General features: G+C 40.4%; 2 protein-coding genes across 2 annotated transcripts in view; one reads left to right on the top strand and one right to left on the bottom strand.

The window, feature by feature from the left end:
- lhfpl3 (LHFPL tetraspan subfamily member 3) overlaps positions 1-882 on the top strand; it is a 38,012-nt gene extending 37,130 nt beyond the window's left edge. Inside the window, exon 4 of the mRNA XM_016475765.1 lies at positions 348-882. The gene's annotated coding sequence lies outside the window, so the exon portion shown is untranslated. The remainder of the gene's footprint in view (positions 1-347) is intronic.
- Positions 849-23,894, bottom strand: part of kmt2e (lysine (K)-specific methyltransferase 2E) — a 53,899-nt gene continuing 30,853 nt past the window's right edge. The window contains 25 exon segments of the mRNA XM_016475766.1: positions 849-1,461; positions 2,507-2,539; positions 2,657-4,198; positions 4,201-4,570; positions 4,671-4,753; positions 5,096-5,178; positions 5,437-5,666; positions 5,836-6,288; positions 6,382-6,436; positions 6,673-6,895; positions 6,985-7,138; positions 7,342-7,641; positions 7,728-8,057; positions 8,447-8,626; positions 9,067-9,138; positions 10,885-10,983; positions 11,796-12,048; positions 12,205-12,432; positions 12,515-12,645; positions 12,752-12,952; positions 13,060-13,098; positions 13,385-13,563; positions 14,227-14,366; positions 21,075-21,334; positions 21,462-21,573. Coding sequence (XP_016331252.1) covers positions 4,122-4,198; positions 4,201-4,570; positions 4,671-4,753; positions 5,096-5,178; positions 5,437-5,666; positions 5,836-6,288; positions 6,382-6,436; positions 6,673-6,895; positions 6,985-7,138; positions 7,342-7,641; positions 7,728-8,057; positions 8,447-8,626; positions 9,067-9,138; positions 10,885-10,983; positions 11,796-12,048; positions 12,205-12,432; positions 12,515-12,645; positions 12,752-12,952; positions 13,060-13,098; positions 13,385-13,563; positions 14,227-14,366; positions 21,075-21,334; positions 21,462-21,573 — 4,252 coding nt within the window. The 3' untranslated portion in view covers positions 849-1,461; positions 2,507-2,539; positions 2,657-4,121.

Genomic DNA, 23,894 nt, shown 5'->3' with positions numbered 1-23,894 from the left:
TCAGATGTAAATTTTGAAGCTGCTTTTTTTATTATTAAAAAAAAAATTTTTAAATCCAAGTGAGCAGTTTCAAAATTTGCGGTATGAAACTTTCTGTGGAAGAAAAAAAAAGACATTTTGTCCATAAAATGAAAGTCAGTTGATCCAGTGTTTTTTTTTTTTTAGACCTCACTGACAACAACACTCTTCAAAATATCTTATTTTGTGTAGAAATAAAGTGATGTTAGGAATTTTAAATTTTTTTGTGAATTTTCTAAATGATCTCTTCAAGGTTAGCTTCCTTGTGTAAACTTCTCAAGTGTAATGCTGTGAATTTATACTAAAACATCACGTTAATTTGTTTTCAGGTGTTTCTGTCTCGTTCAAGGAAAATCATTATGTGAAATCACAATCCAGCTTTATCCATCATCCTGAGGGCAGGAAGCCTGACTGAAGCAGTTAAAGGATGCAAACAGGGTGAATGGAGTTGGGAACTCGCTGCTTTTCTGTCCATATCCCTTCTTTTCACTTCACTCCCTGGAATTGCTTCTCAACAAATCCCTACCGTACTTTAATTTACAGTGTTCTGTACTACTAACATGATAGGGCAGCTAATGCACCGTTTAGAAGTAACTTGACTTGGATTAATAATAATAATAATATTTATTTATTTTACATTGTGTTCTCCTTTAAAGGCCTGCATTACAATAATGTTAATATTTTGGGATTTATGAATTACTGTAAAACACTGTTCTATTTGACTGGATTTTCCAATATAGAAGGAAACATTTACAGGATTAGATTGTGGGATGTACATTCTGGCACAGAGCTGCACCACAGACATTACTGGCTTGTTATTATTTCTGTCACTTCCATCCCTGGACCAAAAAAAAAAAAAAAAAAGGCAGCAAAATGGGACACTGAATCCTGACCACTTAAATGAGAGCCAATTTAAAGGCTAGTGATCATTTATCGGGTTTCAAAATGTACAATTATTTCAACAACCCTATCCAACATTGTTTAAAAGGGGTATGTAAACAGAAGTTGAGAGTTCACTGTTAATATATTTTTAAAAAATAAGTGTCAAAATTAGGGGCAGACATCTCTGCCATTAGTAATTGTGCACAGGCCAAGTATATAAAGAAGTAGGAGAGTGTTTTAAGTATTATGTACTGAGTGTATATGTTGAATTTCTGTATGTCTCCAATTCGATATTTCCTTCTCGGCAATGTTGGTGCTGTATAGTTATGCGTGCCATAATTATGATGTTCTCAGCTGGTACCGTTTTGTACTCTTGGTATTATCATTCTGTCCCACCAAGACAAATGAACAGCCTAGGATCACCAATCAAAAAGAAAAAATGTCATTGGAAAACCTGGAGGATGTGGTTTCAAAAAGCAAAAGCCCACAGGAAATGTGTACCTTGTGCCACTCCCTCCGTTCTTGGATAACTGAAGAGTTTGGACAATGCTGGATGAAGTTCTGAAGGGAAAGAAAAAAATGTTTCGCTTTATTTATTGGGTGTCTGTCTTGTCTGATGGTGTTGTATGTAGAAAAAGATGTAAATACACCATTAAAATGTATTAGTTCTAAAAGTTCATTAAAGACAATTCACCCACATTAATGAATAAAGATTTGACCTCTACCGACTAAAATCAAGGTATTTAATTTTTAGCATTGTTGTAAATAACACATATTTATCTTACTACTTTACTTTTTTTTTCACAGGCCAGCGGTGTCCAATCTTGCTCCTGGAGGGCCAATCCCCTTGTCCACATACCTGCACTTGCGGTCTTTGCACTTGACTACTTACATGATGTATTTCCTGTATTTGGTCTAAGTGTTCAAGTGAACATGAAGATGTGTAGAACTTTTCATTACCTGATGGGACACACTATAGTGTTGCAACGCTGTTTACAGAGCTTCATTTTTATTTTCAATACTTTGCATTTTAAAATCAACTTCTGAATGTCTAAATGTTCAGTAGTCTCTGTGTGGTGCTTCTAATTAAGTAATAAAATGCAGTTGCAAATGTTGCACAAAATAATTATCACTACTCATCTGCACCAATAAAACGTGCAACTCTTTGTTTTACTACCAAATTATATGTAATATCTAACTATTATTAATATTTAACATACCTCTCACGAGATCTCGGCAAAAAGTCTCACGATTTATTTCATGATGCATGGTGGGATACACTAAGCCTCGAATACCGCAGATAGTGTGGATTTATATATTTTTTTTAACGTTTTTAAGACCTGGGACAGAGTCTTGCGCACTTACTTCCTATCGCGCGCGATCTCAAGTGGCCAAGACTGTAAGTGTGGGTATTTGGACAAGGGGAATGTCCTGTAGAGTTTAGCTCCAATACTAATTAAACACACCTGAACCAGCTAAACATGTTCTTCTGGATTACTAGAAACGTCCAGGCAAGTGTGTTTTTGGCTGGTTGAAACCAAAATCTGCTGGATGTTGACCTTCGTGGAGGACTGGACACCCCAGACCTGCACTCGGTAATACTGACCTGACAGCTGCTTCAGTCTTCAACATGGCAAACCTTAGCATGACAACAAAGTTGTGCATGATGTTATTGAGATACATACAAACATTGGCAGTTATAGCTAACTTTATTAATGCACCCCATGCTCATCTTTCTTCATCATAACATTTCTACCTTCATTCCGGTTGATTGTAACCTCTGGCTTGATGTTGTTTGGTCATGTAATCTTTCTTCCTTCATTCCGATTGGGTTTCTTAAGTCTGCTTTCATTCTGATTGGTCATAAAAACTCGTTTCTTTGAAGCATCTATCAGATACTGAGAAAAAAAACAACTAGGTTTATATTTTATATAATGACAATAATAGTGGTCAATAAACAGAAACCTCGAGATAGGTCTCCGCAACAGCAGTCTCTTCAAACCTTCATTGCAGAACCTCTTCACACAGACACCTTCACAGTGAAAGAAAAACTCACATTAGGAACATGTAAACATCAAACCCCCAGTAAAACACACAGGACGATTCGGTTGGTATAAAACTGTCATTACAGTGATTTATTATAATGAACCATGAAAATAGCCAACCAGTGCTGTGTCTTGTGAGCCTGTCCTACACATACACGCACACAAACAGTAAAAAAAAAAAAAAAAAAAAAAAAAAAAAAAAAAACAGGAAGAAATAAAAATAGTGCTACAGTCACAGAAACATTCAGCATTTTTGTCAAGAGAGCTTGTATTTACAACCATATTCCAAAATGGGGATGGGAGCGAATTATACAAGCATAGAAAAGAAAAGAAGCCAATATTTACAACTGTTTCTGGAGAAAGCTGGAGTAACCACCTATACATTAAATTACACTTTCTACAAATAAACATTGATATTCAAAAATAAACCGCTTACCCCTACAGGAAGGACCTCTCTTTCTAAAGCTGCCAAAGAGAACAGCACACATCTGTCTGCGCCGTATTTGCTTTCCGTCTCTCATGCGCACTTCAAATATGCACACGGATGCGGGCGGCATGCAAGCATACACGCTCCCTTCCGCTTAAAAACACACTCAATGCACACAGACTCGCTCATTCACACAAGTGCAGTCTCCTGGGGCAGTGAAGCGGCCTATCAGAAAGGTCTCCTCTGAATTTCTGCAGCGGTGCACAGATATTTTTGTTACATGGAGGAATAAAAAAAATAATAATTCTGTATTTTTTTTCTCTATACAAAACCTTTTTGCTATATAATGAGCCACTAGATAAAACAAATAACTAATGAGTGAAAAAACTGTGAGAAACGGGAAGAACAGGGAAAGGTAAGGAGGAAACTGGAATGTCCCATTGCATTGCACTGGGAGGATAGAGGAAGGATTCAACGGGAAGAGACCGGAAAGGGCGATTAAAATGAATTAAAACATTAAAAGTAAAAAACGACGTCTGGAAAAGACAGGATGGCAGTACAAGGTTATGGGAAGGAGAGAGGTGTGAGTGATGATTCTAGGTAAGTGGTGAGCACCAGGGTTCATTAACCATCATCTTTTACACAAAGTCTACTGATACAGTTCTGCATTTCTCGTTTTTCTTTTTAAAATGTACCCTTTTCACCCACTGGTTTCCATTAGCCTTTGTGAAAAGGTACATAGAAAATATTTACAGTGGTGCTGTGTTGCCTATGTTACACAATGTAGCTCTGCCCCTCTCTGAGCAAGTTTGTTTAGGGGGCGGGTATTAAGTGGTGTGGTCAGTGCCATCCTGTGCCCAAGTATCCGGTACTGTGAAAGGGGACGGACGAAGGGGTAGGTCCTCGGTTACCACCAGCGATCTGTGAGACGCTCGGATTGGGCGGGGTCTGTGTGGGAGGAGTTTGTTGGGGAGGTGGTGGTGGAGGAGGGGGTAATGCAGTTTGTTGATAAGTGGAAGGGGTTATTGAGGGGTTGGCTGGTGCAGACTGGTGTTAGAGTGGCTGGTTTGGAGCTCGAAGTCTTGGTGCTGGACTGCTGGACGGACAGTGCCTGAGGCTGAGAAGGACCACAAGGCTGTGCTTCACCATCTTCCTCTTTGGATGGTCGAGACACAGTCTGGGGTGCTGGAGAACAAGGCTGTAAATGGAAAGAAAAATGGTTTATGATAACATGAACTTGCTGGTTGAGAAAACGAATTGTGCATGTAAACATAGCCATTGAGGGAAGGTTCTCTTACTGCATGTGTCGAGGGGCTCTTGCAGCTCTTGGGAGAAGGGCATTCCTTCACCTGGGAGTCGCCACCCTCTGACTCTCCACCGTCTGAAAAGGAGACAAAGCAGGTATTTGAATATTAAGATTAGAAGATTTTACCAAGGTTCCCACACCTTTTGATCAATGCATTTCCATGATTTCTACAGTTTGGGCTAACCTTCTTACAAAGTTTAGCTCCAACCTACTGCTCCAGCAAACCTGCCTGGAAGCTTCTAGTGATCCTGAAGACCTTGATTACCAGTTTCATTGTTTAATTAGGGTCGGAGCTAAACTCTGCAGGACGGACACCCCGTGGTATATCAGGTACCAATTCATGGGTTTAAACAATTATCACAAAAAACATGGAAATCACAATCCAAAGTTCCCTGATGTTTCCAGGGTTGTTTTTACCTGCATCCTTGCGATGGTCACTCAACAACAAGGCCCTGTGGTAGCTTCGTTCCCTGGCCTGCTCTACTGACGTTGAAGATGTCCTGTAAATTAAAAGAGAATTATTATGCTTCAATATTATTTTTAATTCATAATTGGCAAAGCTCAGTTGGCCCAAATGGCCATCAAACTGTCCAAGATATCTCCACAAATGTGTTTCATAACCTCTAATGTCACAAGACAGCCTAATTTCTTGATAAGAGTTTTAATCTGAACCTTTAAAACAAATTTCTATTGTAAAGGAGTTTGTTAAAGCGTGAGTACTTTATTCTCATGGAAGGGAATATATTTTAGGGACATACCACTGCCCTTCTCCATCTCTCTCCCCCTGAGGTGGGGCGTCTGGCTCCTCGCTGTGCTGAGGAGTCCTGGGGGTTGGCGCTGCTGTGAGAACAGGTGGCTCAGGGACCACTTCCACTGCGACAGGGAATACATCTACTGGTGGTGCCGTGGAAACAGGGGAGCCACACTCTCCCTTGGAGCCACTTCGCCGTGCCTCACGCTGACGTTTCCTGTACTCCAGAAGAGACACCTAACAACACAAATACGAGATGGGTACAGTCAATTAACAACATTGAATAAATGGAATACATGATTTTTTGACAAATTTATTCCAGCCATTTCTTCAGTTAAGTTTAACGGATAAGGAATTTAACACATTTTTATTTACATTTATGCATTTGGCAGATGATTTAACAGACCTTTTTCTTCTGTGGGTTCTTTGCAGCTCCTCCCTCCCCTGTGCCATCACCACTCAGTGAGCGAGTAAAGGTCACGCTGCTGCTCTCCTCATTACAGGAATAGAAGGGCGCCGCCTCACTGAAGGGGCCAGCGGAGGTTGAATCTGGCCTGTATGCCCCCATCTCTAAGGTGTGAGAAGGGGTGAGGTCTCTCAGATTAGAGTTCACTGGGGAAAACGAGAGGCCACCTCGGTCTGGACTCTTCATCCAGGGAGGGTAAGAGGAGGCTTGTGTCTCGGGTGCAGAGGCAACTTCTGAACCTCCACCGTCAATCTCCATGCCTTCATCTACCGCAGCATCCTGGGGCTCAGCATGGGAGGGCTGAGGACTCAGAGACCCCAGATCCTGTGGAGCCGTATCAGAGCCTGCATTTCTCACGCTGGGAGATGCCAACAGCGAAGGAGGTCGTTCAACCTGACAAACGAACAAGATGTGTTAGATGTGCTAATGAAAAATGCAGCAGAACACCTCTGTAGCAGGTATAGGATATTTAAGTAGTGAACTCACGTCTTGTGTACTGGGCCTTCGGCTAACATCTGGAGAACTGTCCATAGACGACTCGCTCTGTGAATTTACAAAGATATTTCATGATAATTTTGTTGCCTTTAACCACAAAAAATTTTCAAATCAACGCCACAGAAGTGACCAATAATTTTAAGATCATCACCACTGGTGATAACCGTCCACACCGGCCCAATAGCAAAAGTGTTAGTGCCCTCTTGTGTCAGAACTATATAGTTCTGTTTTCACAGTTTGGAGATAACTTTCATTTAATATTGGGCAAAACATATCCACTACATCTCGCTCAAGATCACTGGATTAGGTTTTAATTGTTTAAGAATCCTTTTAGAGAGACTGCAATCACAAACATCTAGCGTGGTAAGCAGCAGGGGCGTGCTTGGTGCTTCTGTTGACTCTGTTCGGGTTGGGGTGGCACAAGGAGACCCGTATGGTGTGGAAGTCTCTGACATACAGGGATCGAGTGAACATAAGCGCCTTTTCTTCAACGGGGTAGGCAACTCTGCAAGCACATGGACCAAGAAAGACTAAGGACTGCTTTAGACAAGCTTTAAGTTATTAATTTGCAGCAGACATGGACTGATGTCCCACCTGGTAGTGAGCAACTGCCGTTGAGAGGTAAAGGGCTGTGGGACTCGCCGTTTATAGAGGGGCTGAGAGGGCTATCACTAGGCATCAGCAGAGAAGGGCGCCCTTCACCTGGGCTGGTGGAGCCCTCCTCTTCTAAAGCTTGCTTCAGCCAGCGCTGCACAAAACATATGGAGTTAGACCAGAAACTTGCAAGCCTAAATATGAACACTTGAAAGTAAATATTAAAGTGGATCTGAGTTCAAATGTATGGGATTATTTTCCCTGCAGTATCATCCGCCAGAACAACCATTTTATAATCAGAGAGAGGCAAAAGTCAATAATGCTTGCTGGCATCTCTGAATAATGCAGCAATTTTACCTTCTTGCAGGAACCAGTGGTAGGTGATGTTTCAGGCATTTCTCTTGAGCGCCGCCGCCCCGTGGGCACTCCCAGAGTGCTGGGGCTACGGTTGGCCAGAAAAGGAGAGGAGAAGCGGACATAGTGTTTAGGCGTGCTGTAGACGTGTGAACTGCAGGCCATGCCCGGTAGAGAGTTCAGCTGTGTGGCCAAGACCTCAGGATCACTACTGATCCGCAACGGCCTCTCAGGGGGAGGCTCCGGAGTCTGAGAAGCTCCCCGTTCCTGTTTGTCAACACCCATCCACTCGCTCACTAAGTGCTGCTGGGAAAGAGAATATGCAAGTTATAAAATGCACAAACTGCTTTGAAACGCATTTTATGGAAGTTATGTGTGAAGAATTCTACCTTTTTAGTTTTGGGGTACTTCTGTCCACTGCGGCAAGGCGGGGCAGGTGAGCCGCTGTGGGGTGGGCTGGTGTCAGGGTCACGTGACGGTGGAGCATCAGCCTCAGGGGCCGAGGGCGTCTCTCCATCATGAGTCTGTGTTGTTAAGGGCTCTAAAGCATCACCAGGGGAACTGGGCAGCAAGTCAGAGCAGGTGCTGACTGTTCGCGCTCTCCGCCTCTGCTGTCCTATGTGTGTGCGGTTCCGCGAGAAGCTTTTCCTCTGTTTGTTCCGGCTCACCTTTGCTGGCTTCAGACAAGGCTCCTCCTCCTTCACTACCTCTATCATGGGCTAAAGGTCCAAACAATGAACGATATATATATATACTTACTATATACACTTTTTTTTTTTTTTTTTTTTTAAGTTTGGGGTCAGCTTTCATTTTTGAAAAGAAACTTTATAAAAATATAACAATTTACTGTTTGTAAAAACATCTATAATCTTACAAAAGATTTCTATTTTAAATCAATGCCGTTCTTTTGAACTCCCTATATTACGCTTTTTACTGTATTTCTGATCAAATAAATGTATGTAACATTAACAGTTCACATTTTATTTAGGGTCATATATGACCAAAAGTAACTTTCGTCTACAACTTAATGTCAATCGAGTCAGAATCAGTTGTGCAGGAAACACGCTACTGATTTGGTGATGTTTGCACATCATTGAAGGTTATGTACCTGTAATATGACAGGAGATTCAGCCTCTGGTGTAGCAGGAGGCTCTTCCTTAATCTCGATGTGTCCACCAACTTCCCCTTTGGTGCCGATCCTTTCTAACGCTTGCTCCCTCCGCTTTTCTCTTTTCTCCATACGAGCAAATGCCTGCAGAATGGCCTCCATCTTCCTCTCTTCACGTGTCTATGTGAATGATGGACAGAAAGAACGAAGGAAAGAAAGACAACAGAGAAAGGCTGAGTCTAATTTCTGGCTGACAGTTGGGATCCCAGCTAGCTACAATCAGTACGCCATAGCCAGCAGCATAGGCGGGAAAAGAGAGAAATGGGACACTTCTCTTCTAGTCAAGAGGGAACATAAGACCCCCCCCCCAAGGTGTGAGAGGTGGCATGTATGTGCGTGAGAGTTTCTGTACTCTCTCTTGTCCTACCAAAAAGAACGGCAACAAATAACACACAAGGGTGTCTTGAGGTGGGCCATGTTGAGCGACTGAGGGTTGCATACCTGGTCTCAGCATGGGGTCAGTGAGCACAGGACAGTGGGGTTAGTGTGTGAGTTCTCCTGTACAGTAACAGGCAGAGGGTGGGTTGGGTGTCATTCATGATATGATGGGATAGGTTTACCTCCTTGTTTCTCAGAGCTCTGCAGCAGGAAGCCCCTGCGCCGTGACGATGGGACTCCTCTGCCGGGCCGCCCTGAATGGTGCCGAAAGAGACAGCCATCAGGGTTCAAACACACACAGGACTCTAGTTTGCTCACACCCCCATGCACACATTCATATGTATCAGCCTAGTCCTTGCTGTCTGGGTAGTGTGGTTGGGGTTCAGAGCTTCAGTATGGGCATACCTTGTGATTAATGGACATACCCCTCTTTTACCAAAAGGTGCCGGTTCTGGGCTGGGAACAATTGTCTTGAACAGAAATCACTAACGTCTGAAACAAGGGGGCAAGATAATGTCTTCACCACATAAAGTTCTTAACTACACTGGCGGCAAAAAGTGGTCTATGTGGGAAGTGTCTGCTGCAATGTACATGCTGTTGAGCAAAAACTTGTTTAAGAGCATGTTGTAAGTATTGTAGTCTGTTGATAGGCTTAACGGGGACCTGTTCCAGGAGAGGTTCTCAAATCCCCAGACCAAGCGCCAGTACCATTATGGTGGAAAAGGGGTGTTAGAGAACTCAAATAAGATTGGCAGGAAATCAGAATTGTCTTTGAATTGCTTGTCTGTCCTGTTGCAGCAGAGAAAATGAGAGGAATGCTTGGGGAATTTCCACTAATAACGTACCAGAGTCTGGTACCTTGCTATTAATTTATTCAGATAAAACCACATTTTTTTTACAGCTGTTAGCTTTTTTTCTGCTTTGTTAATTGTAAGGCATTTTAGGAATGGTTGTGAGTTATATTTTCTTCACAATGTTTGTTGAGGAAAGTTTTGGAAGTGTAATGGGTTCAGAGCCTGTTTTTCCACACATTTTTCCACCTGCCTTAACCAGTCATGGCAAGCAAACAAAAAAGCACCACACACAGTAATAACCACACCAAAACATTCACATAAAACATGTTTAGTGAGAGAGTTACTACACTCTCTATGGTTGATCTTAAACTAATATGTAACCAATAGCTAAAGCTATTATTCAACCAGACAGCAAGCTCCATGCCTGTTGGTCCATGCGTCACTAGGGTTTCAATCAAGTTACATTATTCAAAACAATTCTATGTGAGGATCTTTGCAACTTTACGTGACCTTTTTTAATCAGTCAAGAGTTTGACACTGTAATTTACACCCTAACATATTTTTAATGCAAAAAGTAACGGTTTTTGTTCAGGATTGTTCAGTTTTGGTAGGCAGCAGTGTTGAATAGATGCCTGATTGGACATGAATGGTCGTAAATGTGCTTCAGAATGGAACAGAGGACCAAATATATAGTAGAAACGTAGAACCACCACATTGGGTTCCATGTTAATTAACATGTAAATTAAAACACTGTGTAGTACTTCAGTAGGTTCCTCCATTTAAGCATGATCTCTCACTACTAACATGGTCTTGACATTTAGTCATGACAGAGGAGAGAAATGACTGCAGATGAAACACAGTCCAGCTCTTAACATTCCATCATGGAGAACCAAAGAGGCTCTATAAAAGATGAAGTATGAAAAAGAAAGACAAAGCAACAAGGATGAGTGCCCTCACGCTATACTTCAGGAGGTTAAACTACACAGCGACAGGAACAGAGAAGCGGTGGCGGCAGCAGCAAAATTAGCGGGAGGTTTAGAGGGTGTGGAGGGGAAGAAAGGAATGGTGGAGCATTCTGGGAGCTGCCCAAATCACCACACACCAGGAGGCAGAACGAGGAGGGGAAAAAGACAGGGGGTGTGGGCAATAGCGTTTCCATGGCGACCGTGATTGCCATAGTGGTCGTTTTCCCCTGGAAGCACTTACCATCTTCCTCCTCCTTTCTGCAATCTGCTCCTCTGACTCCATCTCTACTTCATTGCTAATGGAGGTTTTCTCTTCTAGATCCTCTATTAACTCAGGATCCTGCAAGAGGGGGAGAGGGCCTTTATCATCGCCTGGCTACAGACCAGGAGAGGAGCATTAGAGAGGGAGAGAAAAGTGCGGGAAGTGTCGATTCGGGCCGAGTGTGACCGAGATCTTGGGTCAGACAGACCAGATTGTACTTATGAGAATCTGTGCATCAATGCAACTACTAAAAAGATCGGAGTGGATTCCTCTGTTCTAACTGTGCCAGAATTGCTGACAACTCTTCCTGGGATGTCCTGATATATATGACACCAGGATGGCAGGGAGTTACATGGGTAGATTCTTGCAAATTTTCACAGCGTGCCAAACAAGCAAGATTTAGTATTCTGCCACCAGCCACCACTGAAATACAGGAACATATGAGCAAAATAATGCGGAAATTTTTTTTCTGGTGATTAGACACTGTAATTAGGGCCAGGAAGGAAATGTGGATGAGTAAACAGATCATTAGAATGACTGAAACTATCCAATGAAGAAAGAATCATGCACAGATTAATACACATAGATAATATTTACATGCAAAATAGTTTGTTTTTTTTGACCTTTATAGATCAAGGGACCTCCTTACCCAGACTCTCAGCCAACCCAGGCAACCCCGAATATTTCAAAAACGCTAGATTATCTCGGTTACTCATTGCTATAACCTTCGTAAAACCATGACTTAAATTATTTAATGCCTATTAGATTAAGCATTAAACTACCTTTCATGGATGAAGACAGGCATGTTTTCATTTTGTGAGATGAAATGGTACTTATGAGGGTAAGTACGAGACTGATTTCACTAACAGCACTGTGCGTGTCTATCATACCTGATTGTTAGATATGGAGAGCCGGAGTGGAGAGAGTTTTCTCTGTTTGCCGTCATTGAGCGATTTCCCCTTGGGCCCGTCACAGTCCATAGTGAGGTTCTGGTTCTGTCCGCTCTCGTCCCGCGACGGTTCTTTGTCCTTGCGGCTGCGCCGTCGTGTGCTAGAGCCCAGATTCTCTGTGGGTTCCATGTTATGCTTGAGCACAGGGCATTCCTGATTGCCTTTCACACACGCACAGTCCACCTTATATTTACTAGCAAACAAGATGAGAAACAGGAAAAGTAGTAAGAAAAGTGTGAACGGTCCATTTTAAACAATTATCTGATGCAATCAGAATCAAACATTTCAAACAGAATAGTCATTACACATCCAGTAATCGGGGATACTCAGCCCTAGTGCGTGTTCTTACCAGCTGCCGTAGTCATAATCAAAGCCAATGGTGATCTCACTCCCTTTGGAGATGGACCTCAGAGAGTAAATGTATAAATGCAGCATGCCGTCCTCGATTACGTGGCGCACCTCAGCGTTGGGGGTGCAGGAGCGACGAATGAATCGGGCCTCGTTGCCGAAACTCCGTGCGTCCACGCACATTTCCAACCCGTCAAACTTAGAGTAGAACAATACAAAAGGGTACGGCCTGCGAATAAAAAATGAAAATTATAAACAAAAATGCAGAAGCAAAACTAATGTTCAAAAGCACAAAGTGTCCTTTCAAGTACCTCTTAAAGAAGTAACCATTGGCCTCAAATTGCTGTTGTAGCATGACTTTCCCCCTGTACTCGATTATGAGCGAATCGGCAGCCAAATCCCGAACAGCCTTAAGAATGCGCTTGTTCTTCTGTACGTGACTCTGGGAGGAAAAAGTCACAATGAGCATGTCGTACGAAGCCACAAACAACGCACCAGAAGTGCAGACCAATATTGTGGTGGAATTTGCATATGTGAGTATTTAATACCTCAACAGGTGGTTTGAAGGCTGCGGTGTGTGTATTGTAGGCCAGCGTTTTGCCATCTCTGGCTTCTTTTACTCTTAGCAGTATCCGCACTTCTTCACTGTACTGGTTACTGCTGGCTTCCTCATAGCGCTCCATCCACGACTTCATCTTATTCTCCCAAAGAGAGGGAGGATCTGTTGGCTCACACTCGGGAGCTGAGCCCTGAGGACAGAAGATGCACAAGATGGTAAACAAGCAGTGTAAGCATGCGTAACACACATTTGAATAGTTATTTGGGGGGTAAATTTGGATAGCTCCAGAGTACCCACCTTTACTCTAGACGATTTTCTAGAGCCTTCACGGAATGACTGAAAGACAAACAAGCAGAAATCAGACTTGTATGTTTCAAAGCAGGTGAAGTAATTGATTTTGGTTCCATAACATGACACATTTACATATATAATATCTAAATAAACAAAATAATCTAAAAAGACTTGCAACAAAATCTTCTGAGAAGAAAAAACAAAAAGTATTACGGTTTCCACAAAAATTCAATATTGACGTCATGTTTACATGTACATTAGGTTGACATCATATTTACATTAGGTTGACGTCATGTTTACATTTACATTAGGTTTGTTGTGTGATTCAGACCTTCTTGGCCCTGGTTGTAGCCGGGGGCTCCTTTTCTCCACTCTTCTTTCGTTTCTTATCTGCCTGTTTGTTACCGAGACGTGCTGTCGTGAGTGTGATGCTGGTAGGGGTGTGCTGAAACGCTGTGTACAACTCTAGTGGAACCTCATCTCCACTTTCTGTAGCACTGGTGTCCCCGTCTGCAACAAAACACGAAGTACATGAGCTTGTACATTGAATTCACCCCCTAAACCATTATAGTACAACTGACATTTAACCCTCAACCATAAATATAAAGTCACTGCAGTTTAAACAGACACTATTGTCCTCAAAGTGCACTTTGACATTGAATCAAGCTGCAGCTGTAATGCCCAAGCATTTCCAGCAGGTGACAGTAGAGGCCGAGAGCTCAGATATTTTCAATCTTAAAGGGGTCATATGATGTTGCTAAAAAGAACATTATTTTGTGTATTTGGTGTAATGAAATGTGTTTATGCGGTTTAAGGTTCAAAAAACACATTATTTTCCACATATAAGAGCTTGTAACACTCCAAAGAGAAAGGAAAAATTGAAATCGCATCATATGACCCCTTTAAGAAATCTCTAGCAATTATTGACATCACTTGATCACTACACAGAGAGCTTCTTATAGAATTGCCGGTATAGATTTCAGGAGGGTCAGATATATATTTCACGTTATACAAAAGCTCATACGATCCTGTATAGTGTAAAGTCTTCAGACTGTAAAGATGCTTATCTGCAGCTGAACTGTGGGAAAAAGCAGTAGTGGCATTGTTTCTGTGGGAGAGGTTGAACGTGTCTATGGGTGTGTTTGTTTGTGTGTATGCATGAAAAAAACTCACCAGACATGTTCTCTCTCTTCCTGGTTTGCAGTAGGATGGCGTGCTCTCGGTCCAGGATGCGTGGCTGACAGCGTTCACACAGGTAGGTCTCGGGAATGTGCTGCCGGTCGATCCCCATGCAGTCTATGTGCTGCCACACACTAATACACAGAGAGAGTTATGAGTAGTGTTGTCAAAAGACCCGGTATTTCGGTACCAAGTTGGTACTAAAAAAATGAAAACGTTACGGTACCAGGTTTTTTTAAAGTACCGGTGGTACAGAGTACCCGGTCAACCCGGTTCTTGATGCGCTAAACGAAAGCTATCCTCTTCCGGTGTTGCCAAGTCCGCGGGAATTGGGCTGCTTAACACTGTTGCCGCGGGTTGTTTTTCATGTCCGCGGATATTTAGCCCCTGGAATGCAAATTTTACCAGGGGAACCCCGCCAAAACATGGGTATTTCATCCTCGGAGCGCGATTTTTAACGGGGACCCCCTTGAAACGCGATTGGGCGGGTTTTGTTGTGAAAACCTGGCAACCTCTTCATAAAAGCAGTGGCGACCTCAAGAGGAGGAAACGCATCAAACTAACAAAACACCCCGATCAAGTTCAAGCAGGTAAGTTTCAATTACATTTTTAATATTTAGAGCTTCTGTTATGAATATTATTCCATATTTTAATTTTAATTTCGGATTGAAATAAACATCGCCGTTAGCGTATACGTAGTTAATCGTTAGCATAAGTGCGGCTAACGCTAATATAATGAGCATTAGAATTAATTTTGTTCATTTTGTTCAAAATGGTTTATTTGTTAACTATCTAATGCTCCTATAACTTTTATTACTGTAAAAAACAGGAGGACATCACTTTTAAATAAGTATAAAGAATGGCATTGGTTTTGTACATTTAATTTTTGTTTAACGTTATTAATAAAAATGTTGTTCAATTAGCATGTTTTTGTGTTTTGCTTTGGTACCGAAATTCGTACCGAGAACCGTGGATTTTCACTGGTATTGGTACCAAATACTGAAATTTTGGTACCGTGACAACACTAGTTACGAGTGAGAAGAAATGTTTTAAACCATTTAAATTCTTGGTATTATTTGACTGTGATCAAAGCGACTGACAGATCCTACTATTCAAACACTCAATCAACTGTCTGAACCTATATCAACAGTAAGTTTTCATCTGCACTCTGAATTCCCAGCACTGTTACATGTCTTTTTAATAGCACTAATCTCACAAACAAAGAATGGGATCTTATAAAATGAATGGGACAGAAAACGGGTAACACTGAGTAAAACCATCTGTAGTATTTTAACAGAGTAAAGCTACAACCAAAATAATCAAAATTATAACAATTGTAATAAAAAAAAAATACCTGGCCTGAAATAATTTTTTGTAAAAACACAGCTTCCCATCCAATTATGTCAAATACTTGACTTAATATTTCTGAACAATTATTGCTATTAGCCATGAAATTAAATCAACATTAACATACAAAGTATCTGTAAATGATGTACAAAATATTAAAACATTGTAATCTTTACTGAAATGCATTTAAAATAAGGGCTGGTAACTATGTTCGATAACATAGCTCGGAACTAATCTAGAAAAGAATAGTACAACATATAAAATAATATTTTGCAAAAATTAAATATTTTAATAGTACATACACTACTGTTCTAAAGATTGGAATTGGTAAGATTTTTTTTTTAATGTTTTTGAAAGAAGATGAGCACTCACCAAGGCTGCATTTATTTGATCAAAAATACAGTAAAAACAGTAATATTGTGGAAATTTATCACAATTTAAAATAACTGTTTTCTATTTTTATGCATTTTAAAATGTAATTTATTCCTGTAATTTAAAGCTGAATTTTCAGCAGCCATTACTCAAGTCTACACTGTCACATGATCCTTCAGAAATCATTATAATGCTGATTTGGTTCTTAAAGGCACAATATGCAAGATTTTCGTAATAAAATATCAAAAAAACCACTTGCACATTGTTATATATTTCATGCAGTTGTGCACTTAAGTTATCCCAAAAGTTCCCAAGGATTTATAAATCCAGAGAAATTCCAATTTTAAATAATGGCTCGTCCCGGTTCATTGTCGCCTATCAATTACATAATATCCACGCTATCAGTTTCCGCTTGTAGAAACTATGGCAACACACGTGGACAAAAATAGCGCTGCAGTTAAACTAAATGAAAATGAAATGAAAAGTGTTGACTGCAGCATTAAATTTAGATCTGCTCAATGTTGCACCATGAATCTTTTTCCGCGTTTTTACAGTGTTGCGCATTATAACCAATCACACACGAGTCTGTTGAGTTTATAAACGCAGCGGCCAATCAGAGGCGTTTAGATAAGTCATCGCTGAAACACCAGAGTTTTGTTGTTCAGTGCACGTGCTCGCTGACTGAATTCTGCTCTCTCGAGTATTCTCTCATCATAAACAACAAAGTGCAGAAGTACATATGATGTAAGTAGTAGATTCATTCATCAAACAGTGTATAGACAGCTTTACTGATTATAAGGGTAGTTTTTTGAGAGTGCTTAAACTCACGCTAGACGGAAGTCAGGCATACTGTTCTTTGACAATGTAACGTTAAATGTTTTTTGTTCGCTTTCTCTATATAATAACCCTAAGAAGAATAATTGCCATATAACTATTGTTTATTGTTAGGTCATGTTATCTAACAAATAAAATCTTATTGTAAAGTGTTTTTAATACTACAGTTTCCATCTATTTGATATACACTTAATATATGTAATCTTATCTAAATTTCTTATAAAAGCTGAGGTTTGTTATTTACTGAAAAGTTATATTGTAGCTGGTGTCAATGATCTAATGTTGCATTTGGTCAGACTCAGCCCATTGCTTTACTGAAGTATATTATATTTTCCTTTTACAGCTGCAGACTGAGGAAGATCCTGAAACACACCAGCAAACCCTAAAACAGACAACAGTTTACAGATGTTTTTCAGTGGCAGCAGAACTATGACTAAACTGTTGGGTGAAACTTGTTTACTTTTTTCATACTTTTATTACTTGTGGAAAAACTTGAAACACTTTTAAATAAGTATAAAGAATGGCATTGGTTTTGTACATTTAATTTTTGTTTAACGTTATTAATAAAAATGTTGTTCAATTAGCATGTTTTTGTGTTTTGCTTTGGTACCGAAATTCGTACCGAGAACCGTGGATTTTCACTGGTATTGGTACCAAATACTGAAATTTTGGTACCGTGACAACACTAGTTACGAGTGAGAAGAAATGTTTTAAACCATTTAAATTCTTGGTATTATTTGACTGTGATCAAAGCGACTGACAGATCCTACTATTCAAACACTCAATCAACTGTCTGAACCTATATCAACAGTAAGTTTTCATCTGCACTCTGAATTCCCAGCACTGTTACATGTCTTTTTAATAGCACTAATCTCACAAACAAAGAATGGGATCTTATAAAATGAATGGGACAGAAAACGGGTAACACTGAGTAAAACCATCTGTAGTATTTTAACAGAGTAAAGCTACAACCAAAATAATCAAAATTATAACAATTGTAATAAAAAAAAAATACCTGGCCTGAAATAATTTTTTGTAAAAACACAGCTTCCCATCCAATTATGTCAAATACTTGACTTAATATTTCTGAACAATTATTGCTATTAGCCATGAAATTAAATCAACATTAACATACAAAGTATCTGTAAATGATGTACAAAATATTAAAACATTGTAATCTTTACTGAAATGCATTTAAAATAAGGGCTGGTAACTATGTTCGATAACATAGCTCGGAACTAATCTAGAAAAGAATAGTACAACATATAAAATAATATTTTGCAAAAATTAAATATTTTAATAGTACATACACTACTGTTCTAAAGATTGGAATTGGTAAGATTTTTTTTTTAATGTTTTTGAAAGAAGATGAGCACTCACCAAGGCTGCATTTATTTGATCAAAAATACAGTAAAAACAGTAATATTGTGGAAATTTATCACAATTTAAAATAACTGTTTTCTATTTTTATGCATTTTAAAATGTAATTTATTCCTGTAATTTAAAGCTGAATTTTCAGCAGCCATTACTCAAGTCTACACTGTCACATGATCCTTCAGAAATCATTATAATGCTGATTTGGTTCTTAAAGGCACAATATGCAAGATTTTCGTAATAAAATATCAAAAAAACCACTTGCACATTGTTATATATTTCATGCAGTTGTGCACTTAAGTTATCCCAAAAGTTCCCAAGGATTTATAAATCCAGAGAAATTCCAATTTTAAATAATGGCTCGTCCCGGTTCATTGTCGCCTATCAATTACATAATATCCACGCTATCAGTTTCCGCTTGTAGAAACTATGGCAACACACGTGGACAAAAATAGCGCTGCAGTTAAACTAAATGAAAATGAAATGAAAAGTGTTGACTGCAGCATTAAATTTAGATCTGCTCAATGTTGCACCATGAATCTTTTTCCGCGTTTTTACAGTGTTGCGCATTATAACCAATCACACACGAGTCTGTTGAGTTTATAAACGCAGCGGCCAATCAGAGGCGTTTAGATAAGTCATCGCTGAAACACCAGAGTTTTGTTGTTCAGTGCACGTGCTCGCTGACTGAATTCTGCTCTCTCGAGTATTCTCTCATCATAAACAACAAAGTGCAGAAGTACATATGATGTAAGTAGTAGATTCATTCATCAAACAGTGTATAGACAGCTTTACTGATTATAAGGGTAGTTTTTTGAGAGTGCTTAAACTCACGCTAGACGGAAGTCAGGCATACTGTTCTTTGACAATGTAACGTTAAATGTTTTTTGTTCGCTTTCTCTATATAATTTATTAGCTGTTTGAATAACTTTAGAAGTTACAGGTAATAAAAAAAAATTACAAAAAATGAATTCATTACATCCGTAAACATGATTCGGACATCTCTGGATGGTAAAAACGACATCTCCCATCGTTCCCCTCTCCTTCATAGCGTCATCAAGCTTCACCTTTGTTATTGTTTTGAAAATGCGACCTCTAGCGGTGAAAACTTACATATTGTGCCTTTAAGAAACATTTCTTAAATAGAAACAACAGCATTTACTTAAAGGCGTCATATGATGCGATTTCAAGTTTTCCTTTCTCTTTGGAGTGTTACAAGCTGTTCGTGAATAGATAAGATCCCTAAAGTTGCAAAGACTAAAACTCAAAGAGATATTCTTTATAAAAGTTAAGACTGGTCCTCGCCCTCCTAAAACACCTCGTTCAAACACGAGACGGAAGATTTGCATAACACCGCCCAAATGTTCACGCAAAGAAAGAAGGCGTAACTTTGATTCTCGCTGTAGTTTTGTTGTTGCCGTGTGTTTCGTTGTGAAAGTGAAACTACTTTGTTTGGTCTTCCAAAAGAGGACGATATCTGCTTCGTCATGCCTGGAGCTGATCTGTGCTGGTTGCTGAGGAAATACTCAACTTCGTGCTGTGGATCGCCGGATCGGCTTTCACCGTGGACGAAGCGGAGGCCACCCCGGGGTCGGCACATGTGGTTGCCGCAAGCCCGCCGGCCGCGCCGTTCTCAAGCCCGTCAGCCTCCGCTCACTCTAGCCCGCTGTGTGTTTTTTTGCGAAAGCGAAAATACTTTGTTTGGCCTTCCAAAAGAGGACACGACTAGAAATCAGTGGTTAAGTTGTATTTACAACACTGTTCCAGAACAGTTCAACCCAAATATTCAGATGTGTGCAGCACATTTTATGGAGGACTGTTTCCTGATCCTGGAAGAGTGCACTACAATGCCGGCTGTTCTGACTCACAGACTGTAAGTACGTTTTTATATTTAAAGAATTTGCCACTAACGATTCAAACGTGAGTTTTGAGCAGCGCAGAGTAGCGCTTGTTTGTCATTTCTCCGATCACAAATGCAGACATGGTTTTATGTTTACGCGGCGCGATATAACGCGACGCGATACAACGCAACGCGTAAAAAGGTAGTATAAGTCATTATAATCAGTAATTATGTCCCCACTGGATGCAACAAATGCCTCATTTATAATGGGTTTTATTGGTTTTGTCTCGTCGCGCCGGGACACGGCATCACAGTATGGTAAGGGGCGTAACATTTCCGTCACACGCTTGAGGTATTCGGCCAATCAGAGCACACCTCGCTTTTCAGACCGATGAGCTTTGTAAAAATCGACGCGTTTCAGAAAGGCGGGGCATAGAGAAACAATAATGTACAGTATGTGGAAAATAATGTGTTTTTTTTAACCTTAAACTGCATAAACACATTTCATTACTAAATACACAAAATAATGTTCTTTTTAGCAACATCATATGACCCCTTTACAAACTTGTGTAACATTATAAATATCTTTACTATCACTTTTGATGAATTTAATGTGTCCTTGCTACTTTTTATGCAAGTATAAAAAACACATACAACATTAATATTTTTACCCTACATCTAAGGGCATCTATGCCCTTTTAGACAATTTTTGACAGATCTCTACTACCTAAAAACTTTTTTTTAAATATCATTACTACATTAAAAACATTTAATTGCATAATTTCATTACATCTACCCTACATTTAAATCTGTGGCACGTTTGTCACTCTTTGTGGCATCTTTGCCATCTTAATGTCTGACTCTGTCTAGGACCCACTGGTTGTAATATAGCCTACCTGATTCTTTAAACCAGGCCTCGTCTCAAGAACTAGTGAGCTCCACATCAATAAAGCATTTTAGACAGCTTAAGACAGATAAGCACCTCAGCAGGTTTTGACACAGACATGAACGCTGTAATTACATATGTGGACATGGTTTGAACATGTCAAATTGGCATCAATGTGTGTGGTCCCACCTGCACTTGTCGCAGCAGATCATGTAGCCATCGTCATGGGTGAAGCCGCAAATGCAGCGTGTGATGTCAGCACCGTAGCTGCCGTCTTCCGAGGTGCTGAGCGTGGTGCCACGCGACGCCTCGTCCTGGCCGCCAGGCACAAACAAGTTCTCGCCTGGCCGACCCCCGGACACAAACAAACTCTCGCCCGGCCGGATCAGCACCGAGGGAGGCGGGGATGCCGGCGGGGTGGGTGGGGGTCGAGCCCCATAATTGTGGTCCTGCCAAAGAACCATTAGAAATTAAAGAAGTGAATGCATGATCAGATAACACAGAATGTTGATAAGCAGGTCAACAATGTAAGGGCAGGAAGGTGTGTGCCATGTTTTGCTGGGAGACGATACTCACGGCGTAAGGCAGACCGATGTAGCCGTGGGAGTGGTGGGAGCTGCTGCTGTAAATCTGGTGAGGGTAGCTGGACTTCTCAACTACCACAGAGCTCGCCTCCACAGATTCTGGTCTACTCCATATAAACAAATACACAGGGGGAAAAAAAGTGGCCAGAATGAGGAACAAGTTTAACTAGGCGTGTTAAGTATATGAAAAAAAAAACAGGTTTGACAGCAGTGAAACAAAGGGGAAACGAAGATGGAAGATTAACAAAGCTTGCTGGGTTGCAAGGAGAAGTTTATTCACCAACGAATCAACGGTTGTGTTTGCACCAGTTATTGCATATTTTAGCATGACACAGAACACCAAAGACCTCAGTAGTGACCTGCTATCTGTACACGTGTGTGTGTGTGTCCGGTCATGCCCTCAGCTGGCGGGACGCGGCTTGTAGAAAGTGAAATAACAGGATCACACTTCTCTGTAATCACACAATAAAGTCTGTCACAAACCCCAAACCCTATCTGGACCACACAAACATGCCAAATGAATGGGCCCTCGCTTCCATGTGTTATTAGAAGCGAATTAAATGAATGGAAGAAGATTTAGAGTAAAACCAGAAATGGCAGGAGTGTTGTGTGTATAAAACTGGCTGCAAAAGAACCTTTAATGCCAAGTTTTATTGGCAAAAAAGGACACCGAGAAAGATGGACCATTCCAGACAGATTTATAATCGCATATATAAACATAACAGCATTTTTTTCCCACACAAAAACAAGGTCATGCAGCCACTCTGATGCCAGTATATAAACAAATTGCATGCTTAACCTGACACCAATGCACTCACATAAACAACATTTATGGGTAATTTGCATATTACTACACTTCTGCATTCGAAGAAAGCGTGTGCTGTTTTCAACGTGTGAGACGAGACAAAAACAAGCACATATATACTTCAATAGATACAGTAGTCCTTAAAAAACATGATTACTTACAAAAATGGGTTCAAACCTACCATAAATCAAGGTGTCTGCAGCGTAAACAGCAGAAGCAGCATGACAACACACAGAAACCAGTCCGTATTTGTTTCTCTTTCCAGTTTTTGTTACATTCCCACTTTCCTCTCAATCATTACGGTCTTACTGCAAGCAAAGAGAAACCGTACCTGCTGGCCTTCTCGTCACATTCACCTCGTGCTGTCTGTCCCTACCTCACGCTCACACTTCCTGATTCAGTTGGTGCTTTGCAGCCCAACTGACAAAGTGAAAGTGTGTGAACTGCTGAGGGGCGGACCCTTGAGAGAAAGAGAGTGTGTACACACAAGTCTAATGAGAACAAGAGCTCATAAGAAGAAATGGCCCTTCCAGGCAGGCGATAAATGATTAGCAGTTTTTATTGATGCTTTTACATTGCGGTTTGGGTTTAGCGATAAGATTATCAACGTGGGACAGGTGACAAGCTGGGGGATTTCCTGTGCATCGATGACAATAAACTATAGTGTCTTTACTAAAAAAACAGTTGCCTCTCTCAGCAGGGTTAGGAGGAGGACATTAAACAGGCAGCGAGTCAAAAGGAGACAAAGAGAAGGTGGTTGAGTAGGTGCAAATGCAAAGAGAGGTTTGACAGATTGAAAAAAAAAATTGAATTACCCATAAACGTAGCATTAAAACACAACATTTTGATCACATAAAATATTATGACACTCAGTTCTGTTAATGGTTCCCAAACATTACTCTGAATCAAACTAAAAGTCAGTTTTCTCAAAATGTTGTTTGGTGATCAATCAGTGCAGAAATTACACACTTCACCTTTAACACCCGGTCCTAACCAGTCCCAATGCGATAAGATTTTGTGTCCACACTAGAGTTGTGACGGTGAGGACATTTTTCCACCGGTTAATCAACGTGTGACAACACCGATAATACCGGTATCACCATGGGTGCAGGGGTGTTCCTTCTTTTCCTCGCTTTCCTTCACTTTTAAATAGCGTCTAAAAACTGCGTGCGCATTTTACTTTCACTTTCAAATAGCGGCAATTCGGCATAAAGCAATTGTTCGTTTTTAGTTTGTTTGAATTTCCCCTCTTTTCCTCGCTTTCCTTCGCTTTTAAATAGCTTAAAAGTGCCGTGCACATTTTACTTTCACTTTCGAATTAGCGGCAGTTCGGCGTCAATTGCTTGAATGCAACAACAAAATACAACATCAAACTCACTTTAGCGTATATATAAAACATAGAACTTTTATTAACAAAACAAATAAAAATACACCATGCTATAGGGCAGGTTATGCCTAATATAAAATAACAAATAACTTCCATAAAGTTTAAATAGGTATACAAAACTGGAAATAGGCTAAGTAAACATGTATAATATATAACCAAATAAATAAGAAACGTAGAACGTTTATTAGCAAAACGAGTAAGAAAGCTTGGAGGCACGGCATACACCTTGATGT

This window comes from Sinocyclocheilus anshuiensis, unplaced genomic scaffold (assembly GCF_001515605.1).
Source record: "Sinocyclocheilus anshuiensis isolate Anshui unplaced genomic scaffold, SAMN03320099.WGS_v1.1 scaffold200, whole genome shotgun sequence".
In the NCBI taxonomy this organism is placed as follows: Eukaryota; Metazoa; Chordata; class Actinopteri; order Cypriniformes; family Cyprinidae; genus Sinocyclocheilus; species Sinocyclocheilus anshuiensis.
The sequence above is the reverse complement of the archived record's forward strand: the minus strand, read 5'-3'. Positions and strand labels throughout refer to the sequence as shown.